Source organism: Salvelinus fontinalis, chromosome 8, assembly GCF_029448725.1.
Source record: "Salvelinus fontinalis isolate EN_2023a chromosome 8, ASM2944872v1, whole genome shotgun sequence".
NCBI lineage: Eukaryota > Metazoa > Chordata > Actinopteri > Salmoniformes > Salmonidae > Salvelinus > Salvelinus fontinalis.
The window spans coordinates 26,868,057-26,880,798 of NC_074672.1; the positions used below are offsets into that span (position 1 = coordinate 26,868,057).

Below are 12,742 nucleotides of genomic sequence, written 5' to 3' on the forward strand. Positions count from 1 at the left end.
AAAAATCTGTCAGTGCGCCTCAGCAGGCCAGAGTTGCCCGTCTGTCCAGCGCCGCCTGAGCTGTCCGTCTGTCCAGCGCCGCCTGAGCCGCCCGTCTGTCCAGCGCTGCCTGGGCCGCCCGTCTGTCCTGAGCCGCTAGAGCCGCCCGTCTGCCCTGAGCCGCTAGAGCCGCCCGTCTGCCCTGAGCCGCCAGAGCCGTCCGTCAGTCAGGAGCCGCCAGAGCCGTCCGTCAGTCCGGAGCCGCCAGAGCCGCCCGCCAGTCCGGAGCCGCCAGAGCCACCCGCCAGTCCGGAGCCGCCAGAGCCGCCAGTCCGGAGCCGCCAGAGCCGCCCGCCAGTCCGGAGCTGCCAGAGTGTTTGGCCACTACGAGCTGCCAGAACAGCTTTAATGATCCTTGTCAAAGATTCTACAAGTAGACCTAAACCATGACAGGAGAAATGCACCCCACACCATGACATATTATTTGTATCCCTCATTTACTCAAGTGTTTCCTTTATTTTGGCAGTTACCGGTTGCCTATAGTCGGAAAGGCTGCTATTTGGCCAGCATGCTAGCCAAATATACAACTTGTTGTGTTGTGGCCATAGACATATATAATCCATAGAAGGGTTTTGGAACTTCTTACCCTGGCAATTTGAAGATTAAACTTATAGGTACAATATCAATGGCTGCTAGTCCTGAGTTGAATGGGAACTGCCATCTATGGATTATATTTCTATGGTTGGTTGCAGCTGTCTGTCTGTCTTTTGCAAATTTCAAAATACAATTGCGGGAAAAATGTAAAGTTTGGAAAGCAAATGCCTACTTCTGGAAAGAGAAGACTAATCTGTCTGTGGAACCAACAGTAACTATTTTTCTCAACATTTTTTGCAAACAGCAGCAGCTTTTATAAGCAGCTCATCTTGAGATATGCTATTGCCAAGACTGGTGGGAAGTAGCCTGTGGCTTCATCTTCATCATTAGATGAGTCAGTGTGCTATTGGAAATTGTGTTTAGTAGCCGATCATAAACACTACATGACAAAAAGTATGTGGACACCTGCTCGTCAAACATCTCATTCCAAAATCATGAATATGGAGCTGGTCTTTCCACTAGATGTTGGAACATTGCTGCAGGGACTTTCTTCCATTCAGCCACAAGAGCATTAGGGCACTGATGTTGGGCGGTTAGGCCTGTCTCGTAGTCGGCGTTCCAATTCATCCCAAAGGTGTTTGATGGGGTTGAGGTCAGGACTCTGTGCAGGCCAGTCAAGTTCTTCCACACCAATCTTGACAAACCATTGCTGTATGGACCTTGCTTGGTGCACGGGGCATAGTCATGCTGAAACAGGAAAGGGCCTACCCAAACTGTTGCCACAAAGTTGGAAGCACAGAATTGTTTACAATGTCATTGTATGCTGTAGCGTTCAGATTTCCCTTCACTGAAACTACAGGGCCTAGCCCGAACCATGACAAAACGCCCCAGACCATTATTCCTCCCCCACCAAACTTTACAGTTGGCACTATGCATTCGGGCAGGTAGCGTTCTCCTGGCATCTGCCAAACCCAGATTCATCTGTCAGTCTGCCAGATGGTGAAGCGTGATTCATCACTCCAGAGAACGTGTTTCCACTGCTCCAGAGTCCGATGGCAATGAGCTTACACCACTCCAGCCGATGCTTGGCATTGCGCATGGTGATCTTGGGCTAGTGTGCGGCTGCTCAGCCATGGAAACCCATTTCATGAAGCTCCCGATGAGCAGTTATTTTGCTGACGTTGCTTTCAGAGCAAGTTTGGAACTCGGTAGTGAGTGTTGCAACCGAGGACAGACCATTTTTACGAGCTACGCGCTTCAGCACTCAGCGGTCCCGTTCCGTGAGCTTCTGTAGCCTACCACTTCGCAGCTGAGCCATCGTTGCTCCTAGACTTTTCCACTTCACAATAACAGCACTTATATATATACATTGCCTCTTAATATTGTTCAATCTGTGTGACGCTTCATTGGCCATGGCTATTGTTAGTTTGAATTCAAGACCTGTTGATCTCAGGTTGTTAGAGTAGCCACTCATTTCGGTAATTTGTATGGTATTAAAAAAGATTCAGCTAATGTGTTCTATCATGTAAATTAAGTAGAATTGCTAACATGTTCCCCATGTGTGGAAATCCTAAAAGCACCTCTGCTCAACTGTAGGCTATGCCACATTGCAAATGTTATTATGGCTTTATTATAAAGCGGCTTTTTCTTCAACAGTACATTTATCACACATCCAATTGCATCTTGGTGCACGGATTTGTTTACAGAAAATGATGGTGTGCCGAGAAGTGGGGATGGGCGGGGCCTATATTAAAAAAAGTCCTGGGGCCTATGATTTCTTAATCCAGCCCTGGATGCAACAGTAGGTGTTGTGAGCGGCAATGATACAAATGTCCTCCTTGCTATATCCCTGACACAAATAATGAGGGCAAAAATTACAGCATAGTGGCAACTGAAAATTATTGAGTTTTGGACAAAAGTCCAAAATGACTTGAACTTTTTGTACACGCCTTACATTTTCCTATGCCTGTTTAACAAATCGATCCCAAAATGGCTTCAGCTTGGTTGAGTAGGCTAAGTACGTTTCTTGATGAGCAGGAGAAGAGTGTGAAAGTCTAGCGAGCTCCAGTGATTAATGGTTGGATTGGGAGGCCCAGTGCCTCATGGGAGAAGCGTAATCACAGTGGCTCATGAGGGACCAGCGATTAGCGCCTGGCAATCAGGCCACAACAGAGGTCTCATTCATCACATGTGTATTATGCCCTTTTCAGGTACAACCCCCTGTGAAATCCTACACCAACACGTCCATGACAGCCTCGGAGTGCCTAGAAACCCCCACAACTTGTAACTGGTAGAGGGAGGGTAGTAGCCCAGACTCCAGACGGAGCAGGGTAGTTATCGACTCTAAAATATATATTTTTTTTTTACTTCAATATAAACTAGGCCGGTTTATGTGTAGTGAAAAATGGTTGTGTTTTTGTAGTGCATGCTTTCTCCTTTCCTCTCCCAAAGACTCTGGCATGCTGCCCTAAAGGGGGTTGATAACAGGCATTATTCAGGGTCTTGTCAACTGAGTCTCTTCCTGTCCTTAAGGATGTCACCATGCTGGAATCTCTTTCCCTTCACCCAGTGACCATGACCTCTGACCCTTACAGTAACAACAGGGCCAGGCAAGCAGGGCACGTGCTCTGGGGCCCCCGACCTCCATGGGGCTCGAATACTTTTTCTGGGGGGAGGGGGGGGGGGGGGTTGGTGGCACCCTGGTGGTCTAGCATATGAACACATCATAAGAAATGGCAAAATGTATAGAATGGCAGTAAATTAGCTTTAAAACTGCAACATTTTCTCACAGCATCAGGGCAAAATGTGTAGAATATCAGGAAATTTTCTTTAAAACTGCAACCAAAAAAATGGGTTGGGGACCACCTGGAGGTAGGGGCCCCCATGCCCCAAATGTGGTAGTCCGGCCCTGCTTAACAATTACAGTTTGACCCAGGGGCTGGACAGTAGCCAGGCCAGTCAACTCTATGTCGCTGCTCCAAACAGGGCAGAGATACTCAGGATGTGTTGGACAAGCATGGATGTGAATGAACTCAGACTCTCTCAGTCAACCAACCGTGAAGCAACAGTAATCTACCATTTCATTTTTGGATGATATCCTAATATTCTGATATACAGCGTGAAAAACAGTTGAGGGCATCTGTCAAGACAAATCTATGTGTTGCACTGCAGCCAAGGCAGGCCGGGGGATATTTACTCACAGGCAGGCATAAGGCATACTGGAGAGGTTGACCAGACCTTCGCCTTGCCTTTGTAAACAAATTGTGTGAATTGTAAACACCAACGCCACTGAGGAAGACAAGAACTGACATATTTCTTTCCTCGCTCTCGTGAGTCCAGACTTGATCCGTGACCCGTAGAATCTACCCTCTCCGCATGGAATGTATGTGACAGGTATCTCTTGTGCTAACTCCCAAAGAAACACTCCATACAGCTAATACATACTATACATTCCTATGCTGAAAGCAGAGAAAAATACCAACAGGTCTGAACAGTGATAGCGTAGTAAATCAGGATGGCTTGCCGAGGCTGGGAAAATCCACAGATGACTGTTTGTTACACGATACCTATTTACAGTATAGTGCAAGAGTCCGAACTCCCATAGCTCTGACCTAGTTTGTCATTCAGTAGCTGTACAGTGGCGGTGATGAAATCACATGGAGTTTATTCAGTTCAAATCACTGTATTACTGTAAACATTCTGAAAGGTAAACCCATAAACCCTATAGGAATCTCATGATCTGATTGAGGGGTTTTTCTCCCAGGGTGAAACCTGATTTCATGAGAAGACTATCCAACATATTGGAGGCCCCACACAGCGGCCATTTAGAGGGCATACACAATCACAGCTACTACCTATGAATGTGTCACAGACGAGACGACCTCAAGTTGAAAGCAGAGATAGGTATTCTCTATGAACACTGTACCCTCTTAACCCATCCTCCAGACATGTAACTAATGTCTTCATCATCTGCTCTTGTACAGTATTTATGCCCTGGGGAGGCCTGCTAGCTCTGAGAGCTTACTGATGATGGTACGTGAGTGACACTGCTACAGAAGCAAAGCGGTGTTCAGGAGGCTCCTGGAAGGATGGAAGACACTGATGTAGACGCCACAAGGAAGATACGGAAATGTCACAATACTGTATCAATCTGTCACTTTGGGTTTGAATTAAAGAAAACATGGAAACATCCTTCAATTCTCCAAATGACTCCACTGGAGTCCTTTATTGAGAGGTTATCCTAAGGAATTTCCATTTGATAAAATGCCTAACTAAAATTAGTACAAAATACATCTAAAAAAGACAAGCATAGTTATCTCCAACCCCTGTCGTGAGTAGGAAAGTTGAAGACTCACTGTCTAGGGACCATATGCTTTCCATGAACCATAGCTTTCCTGGACCCAGCACCAGCTACAGTAGTAGCTACTATAGACTGATTTAAGAATTCCTACATCGAACACAGGATGTAAGAGAAAAAGGACAGTAAATCATCTGAGGCTCTAACACTGGGCTACTGTTGTCACAGGTACAAACCATTTAATAGGATGAATGTAGTTCCTATCTTTTAATGAATTAACAAATTGCATATACAAGAACTGCTGTCATGTATAGTGCCTTTCACTAGGTCTCAAAGGTCATTGTATGTGATTTACTCACGTTAAATAAAGCAATTATAGAAAATGAATAGAAACATATCGGCAGTACCTTACTGTTTTAGACTGTGGACTGGTAGAGCTGTTCAATATCAACTATACCAAAACCACAGTGGCCATATTAGTGTTGTTGACTTACCCTCAGTGTTTCCAGGCTGTTCGTTTGGGCCCTGGTAGTTGAAGAGGGTGTGGGGCTGTCTCCTGGCCAGCTGGTCTCCCTCCTCCCTCGTGACAGGAGCTCTGCTGGTCGGGCTGAACTTCTCTGTGGGGAATGAAGACTCCTGGTCAGGTTTACTCTGGGGCGTTCTGGGCTCTTCACGCTGCTCCTCAAGGTGCTCCTCACGCTGCTCCTCACGCTGCTCCTCACGCTGCTCCTCAAGGTGCTCCTCAAGGTGCCTTCCATGACTTTGGGATAAATGACTGCCGTCATGGTGGTGACTGCTGTGGCTGTCTCTTTGTTCGTGGAGGCCAGTGTGTCTCACTCCCTTGTCACTACGGACAGTTGGTGTGACGTCCTCCGAACTGTCAATCTTCATCATTCTGTCACTGTCTCTGTGATGCCTGTTGTCCCGGTCAACAACCTCCTGTTGACGCCTTTGGCTCTCTGAGATCACTTCCTGTTTAGTTGTTGATGTTGTTGACTCACCCTGGGCTCTTGAGGGGGTCTGATCTATGTGATGTGGATCCTCAGTAATGGCCGCCTCCTCTGTTCGCTCCTGATCGTATGTTCCTAGTCTCTCTCTCAGCTCCTGCCTCAGGTCATTTAAAATCTCATAAGGAGAAGAGCTTGTCTCAGCATAGGATGGTGACACCATGGTAGATTCTGTTGGCTGGACCAGGTCTTGTGGAGTGGTAGATGTGGGGTCAGGCAGTGTGTAGTCATAATCCTCATCTTCATCCAGGACAGATGGCTCCTCTTTGTAAAGAGGTAGGGTGTTAGCGGTGGCGAATGGGTCTAGCGGGCTTGTCTGTTTGTTATCATGCAGTTTGCTGAGGTCTCTCGGAGGGTTGTTGTTCTGTGTGGTTGTTGCTATCATGGGCTTCTTAGCGTTACCAGGGTCACAGTCAGGGATAGGGGAACACATCAGGCTCCCGCCATCATTAGGACAGTGACACACCTGACAAGGGTCCATCTGGAAGGAGTGACCTGCCTTGTATTTCTGGTTAATATGGATACAGCCAATGCGCTCACACTGCGGACACCCATCCGCGGGTTCCGCGACAGCGATGCAGTTGGGAGGGATCTCGGGACACGGGATGAAATGGCACCCGATCCTCCCGCCTCCCTGTGGACAAGAACATTCTGTGCTTCCGAAATCCACAAAGTAAGATTCTCCCTCTGGAACTTTACCATTCCGGAATCCTGCATGGATGCAGTCATAGTACTGGTAACCTTCACATGAGCATCCTATTTTAACACAGGTGGCACAGCAAGCTCCGTTCTCCAAAACCTCCTCGATGCAGTTGTCCAACACTGGACAATCCACGCTTGTACAGTCCCTTTGGCTTAGACAGGTGCCCAGGCACAACAGGAGCACACATTGAAACAGCATCAGATTCTTTTGGTTCATTTTGCATTAAAGTCCCCCAAGAACAAATGTTGAAAATGTAATTTGTTGATAACAATTGTGCCCAGTCCTCTGCAGTCGAACAAGAGTGAGAATGATGTTGAAAGTCCGATTTCAAATGGCCTCCTTCAACCTGTGAGAATGAAAGAGACATAACATCTGTTCTGTTATGTTACTGTAGTGACAGAACCAAAATGTAATCACCAAGTTGTCTGTTTCTTCTACTTACTTGTTGTTTTTGATTGACTTTTGATATTATTGGTTTGATATTTGAACTGCATTGTTGAGGAAGCTGCAGGTAAGCATTTTGCTGCACTGTTTACAGCTGCTGTAACCTGTGTACGTGTCAAATAAACTTTATTTGATTTCAATGGAACTGGGTCCCACCAGTGTGTTTAAACTAGCTAACATTACTGTCATTATGCCTAGACTAAAATTGACCATTGAGCTAATGAATGTTTTTCCATGCCCACTCTCTTGGGTCACAGCACAGCTGTGGATGCATGCTGTGGTTTACATTACATTGGCATGGACATTTGGCTACAGGTAACGCCGGATAGGGTTGGGGGGAAATATGGACAACCCTAGACAAACTTTCCACAGTTAGAAAAGCAAGGCTGAAATAACAAAACCTTCCGAAACAATACAATACAATTGGAGGCCCACACATAAACAGTTGACAGAGTGCTTGGAGCAGAAGATTGTTTATCAGCAACAATATCAACTTAATTTAATATTGCCTTGTAAATATTATTAGCTTTATAAAGTTACGTTTAAGATGAAGAGGGTATTGTTGAGGTACAGTAACAAGTTGTTAGGAACACTAACAGATGAAAGTACTCCACCTACAGTACTGCACCTGACAGAGTATGAACAACTTCAACAGATACAATAATAAACAGAGAGCTAAGCTAATCTTTTAACACAGCTTTCCCAAACTGGGGTACCCACAATGCCATCAGGGGTACGCCAAATGAAAATGTGATTCACATTTTTTTTTTTTTAAGATTCTGCCCATTTATATTTTCCAACGGGGCCATACATTTGGGTGAGGTTTTTTTCTAACCTGAGTAACCTCGTTTCACTGCCAAAAATAAAATTAAACCATCTAGTGTTCAGCGAAATAAGAACACAATGTCAAATACAGGTAGCCTAGTCAAACAATTAACATCCAATCACATTAACCGTTACTCTCTCTAGGGAATTCCACTAACGGTCCGTATGTAGCCAAACGTAGCTGCTGCTTTTTCCGTTTGCTTGAAAATTGATAAATGGTCAAAAAAAGTAAGGCCCACTTCCATAGAGACACATACCAACTCTACTGGTAGTACTGCTACTACCAGCAGTACTACACATGCACCTGTCGACGACACAAGTTGTTCTGCTTCCACGAGCACATCCAATGCTAGCATCAGTAATTCTACATTTGTTGTTAGCCCAGCTAGCATGGCCACTGACAGTTGTGAATCTGATGCAGCCGAAGAGCTACTGCCCCCTTACCCAGGAAAGCACCGCACAACAGACAGGGACGTTGGACCATCGAAGAAGCACAAATATGATGAGAACTAAATTGATTTGGGGTTCACTTATATTGGGAGTAGTGCCTTTCCTCATCCATAGTGTGTTATAGGTGCAAAAGTACTATCTCACAACTCAATGAAACCTTCACTCTTGCGTAGACATTTAGAAACAAAACATGCCAATTTGAAAAATAAGCCACAGGAGTTTTTTGAGCAAGATGTTTTGGTATCCGTACTGATGGAGCAAAAGCCATGACTTGGAGACATAGTGGAGTGGTAACGCACGTGCAGTTGCTCCCGACGCCACTTGGGTACACTGCAGCATCCACCGAGAGGCTCTTGTTGCCAAGAGAATGCCTGACAGCTTGAAAGACGTTTTGGACACTACAGTGAAAATGGTTAACCTTGTTAAAGCAAGGCCCCTGAACTCTTGTGTATTTTCTGCACTATGCAATGATATGGGCAGCGACCATGTAACGCTTTCACATACAGAGGTGCGCTGGTTATAAAGGGACAAAGTATTGACACGTTTTTTTAAATTGAAAGACGAGCTTAAAGTTTTCTTTACTGACCATAATTTTCACTTGTCTGACCACGTGCATGATGACGAGTTTCTCACACGACTGGCCTATCTGGGTGATGTTTTTTCTTGCCTGAATGATCTTAATCTAGGATTACAGGGACTCTCCACAACTATATTCAATGTGCGGGACAAAATTGAGGCTATGATTAAGAAGTTGGAGCTCTTCTCTGTCTGCATTAACAAGGATAACACACAGGTCTTTCCATCATTGTATGATTTTTTTGTGTGCAAATGAACTCAAGCTTACGGACAATGTAAAATGTGATATAGCTAAGCACCTGAGTGAGTTGGGTGCGCAATTACGCAGGTACTTTCCCGAAACGGATGACACAAACAACTGGATTCGTTATCTCTTTCAGGCCCTGCCTCCAGTCGACTTACCAATATCTGAACAAGAGAGCCACATCGAAATTGCAACAAGCGGTTCTGTGAAAATTGAATTTAAATCAGAAACCTCTGCCAGATTTCTGTATTGGGCTGCGCTGTTAAGACACCGATGCCCTTTGCAACCACATACCTATGTGAGAGTGGATTCTCGGCCCTCACTAGAATGAAAATGAAATACATGCACAGACTGTGTGTGGAAAATGATTTAAGACAACCCAATACAACCCAACATCGCAGTATGTGTATCCTTTCAAGCATACCCTTATCATAAACCTGTGGTGAGTTATTCACAATTTTCGATGAACAAATAAGGTTTTATATGTAAGATGGTTAAATAAAGAGCAAAATTATTGATTATTACATTATTATTTGTGCCCTGGTCCTATAAGAGCTCGTTGTCACTTCCCACGAGCCAGGTTGGACAAAAACTCACACTCATTCTTACGTTTAATAAATGTATCGTATAGTGTGTGTGTGGCAGGCTTACAATGATGGCAAAAAAAAACATTTGAGAGTGCGCTGAGCCTGGTGCTAAAGGGGGTACAGCTGGAGGTTGAATGTTTTAAGGGGTATGCAGCTGGAGGTTGAATGTTTGAAGGGGTACGGGACTATAAAAGGTTTGGGAACCACTGGTCTAACACAATACAGTAGTAGGCTTGTAATGTGGTTGATAGTGCCCGATCGCTTCCAAATCTGCAATTCACAATGTGGGAAGTGTGTAAGTTCTTGATAAGATTCATTTCTTACACTATTGTAGTGAACAATCTTTGCAGTGATCCATATTCAGACTGGTTATTCAGACAATTCTATACTTGTGTGTCATCCAAGTCAGTGATGTGACTTCAAATCAGAGAACATATTACTGAAAACTAAGTGTTTTCTATTTCACTTTTCCTGTTTTCCTCCACTGCTCGTGTTCTTGGTCCAGTTATAAGAGACACTGCGACATTTCAAGCAAAGAAATCTGTTTTATGATTCCACAAGTTATTTTCCTAAATACATTCCTGTTGTAAGTGAAACATTTTGTGTATAAAAAACGATATTCGATCTACTCCTGACATTTTAGTAATCTTTAACACTGAGCTTAACACTCAGTTGAAGAATAATAACAGTGTTAGTTAGACTCAAAAGACACACATAGTGCCCCCTTAGTGCTAAGAAACAGCTTGCTGGTGCATAGATTCCAACATATGGTGGAGCAGTTTGGGAGGGCAAAAATCACCCCGTGTTGACATGGTATATTTTCCTCAATAGATACCCTCCACGCACGTGTGCACATTGGTTGTATGGAGAAACCTGCCCTGACACGTCTTTAAACACTCAAAGCAACTCATAACTGCATACAGTCAATGTTCTATATCAACATATTCTAAAATACTATGCTCCTGACATATTATAATACTATGTTTAAATATATTTTAATAAGAATGTTGAGTTTATCAACCTACATAATGTTATGGACTGTAAGTATGCCAAAGTGTGCTGCTCTGTGTTGAGGCATCCTATTATCTAGGAGCAAATTCCTCCTTCATTGCTGATTATATAAGGGACCATGCACGGCCTTCCCTTCAGTGAGGATTTTATCATCATACACTAACACAACCCCTCAGTGTCAAACTCAACCAAGCGCACAGTTAACAGGTTATAGCAGTCACAGCCAAGTGCAGACGTTTTCAAAATGAAATATTACAATCTCCTTTTCCACATTCAAAGTTTTTTCAAATTCAAAGCTTTTGAGAGCCATCAGACATCCAATTGAAAGTAAAACATTGTTTCTGGCTACCTCTCTCACATCTGGGGCTACGTCTCTCTCTTCATCATACCAGACCACAGAATGAGAAGGACTGCAGCACAGACTAATGCACCACTTAGGCAATCAATGATGGCTTTGTATGCATCGGGTAAGGAATCATTTCAGGTCTCACAGTCTTGACTGGCATGTGCCCCACTGGTTTGGTGTTTTAATTATGTTGAATTCAGCACATGGCATGTGAAGACAATTGGCATGATTATTCCTATGTCTGCCACATCTTAGATTGAGAATCAAAAAAGAAATGGAAAGTCTGTCTGGGAAAATAAAACTGATTGTACAAATATGTGTCACGCACAACCACTATCAGAATCTGTGATAAGAAGCTAAAGTGAATGGAAGATACATCTGGCCGCTGTATCTTTGCTTACATAGATAATACTCATTTGTTTCAATGAAACAAAGTACATTGTACGTTTTTCAATCTGTTAACACAATGTCCAAAGCTTCTGAAAACAATGGTTGTGGGCTTGGCTTGCTCATCCCACTCTCCACCTTGGTCAACCACAGCTCTTGCCAGGACACAGAAAACATTTAACATGATAATGAACATCAGGTAAAGATCTCAACAGTACTGTTTGTGGTTAGTCTTAGGGTTTTGAAATACTGTATTTTCTGACTGTTGTAAAGATTTAAAGATAGACTGAAGTTATCTGGTATACTTTGCATAATAATGTCTTGAATGTGATTAAGCAGCCCAGCCTCACATTCAATTCAGCAAGTCAGTAGCCTGAGGGGTGATAAGGTGCACAACATAAATCCAAATCACTTTTAACAAATATTACTGTTTACACTTTGTCACTACATACACATTGATATAAGCATTAGACTTCAGTGATAATTGAAGAGAATAATGCATAATTTTATATTGGAAACATGATTTAAACCCATTTTCTCTGTGTTTTAACAAATAAGTGTGAAATAGGCATCATTTAATATATTATTAAATGCTGATATCTTAGTTATTTGGAGAAAGGAACGAAAATATAGCCTGACAAATCTGTTCAAGTCAGTGACATGCTGTCATGCTAAGCCATGCACACAACTGATGGGTAGAAATGTGGGAAAACACCATACTTCTTACATGTTTTACATCATGGAAATAATCTCAAGCAGTCTCTTATATAAGGTTAGCACATAAACACATTTTCACAATGATGTGTACAAAGGCAGTGATTGAAAAGTTTATATTTACCTTGCGTCTCAGTTCTGTCACTGTGCGACGGGTAGACTATCTTGTATTATCTACTGGCCAGCGGTTGTCCCCAAAGTTAGTTGTGCGCGTTCTAAAGGGAAGGGGGATGTGCAAGCGCTCTCTGCGAAGGGAGAGAGGAAAGGGCGGAACAAAAACTTTCTTTGCTCTCCTAATACTTCGGAAAATTAGAAGTCTGGAATAACTTCTCGCCTCTATTTTATTACGCTACTGATTCACGCTTGAACGAATTCCAATCCCCTACTCCTTGCATCACGTTGCTCTTTTACTTTACTGAAATAGGCTGCTTGCTGTCACATTCCAATATTAGCCATTGCACTTGTGTTTACTGATGAATGCAGTCATTTTCCCTGGCGCAATTTATATTTTAATTATTGAGACATTTTTGTGTAGATCTTATAATTCCAGCTGAATCAGCCAAAATAGATTGTGCAGC

General features: G+C 43.5%; 1 protein-coding gene across 2 annotated transcripts in view; it reads right to left on the bottom strand.

The window, feature by feature from the left end:
• Positions 1 to 12,430, bottom strand: part of LOC129860988 (fibulin-2-like) — a 48,326-nt gene extending 35,896 nt beyond the window's left edge. For both annotated transcript variants that reach the window (XM_055931977.1, XM_055931976.1), the window contains exons 1-2: positions 12,289 to 12,430; positions 5,365 to 6,926 (exon numbers count right to left, since the gene is read on the bottom strand). In XM_055931977.1, the coding sequence (XP_055787952.1) occupies positions 5,365 to 6,796 (1,432 nt within the window). In that variant the 5' untranslated portion in view covers positions 6,797 to 6,926; positions 12,289 to 12,430. The remainder of the gene's footprint in view (positions 1 to 5,364; positions 6,927 to 12,288) is intronic.
• Between the last annotated feature and the right edge of the window lie 312 nt (positions 12,431 to 12,742).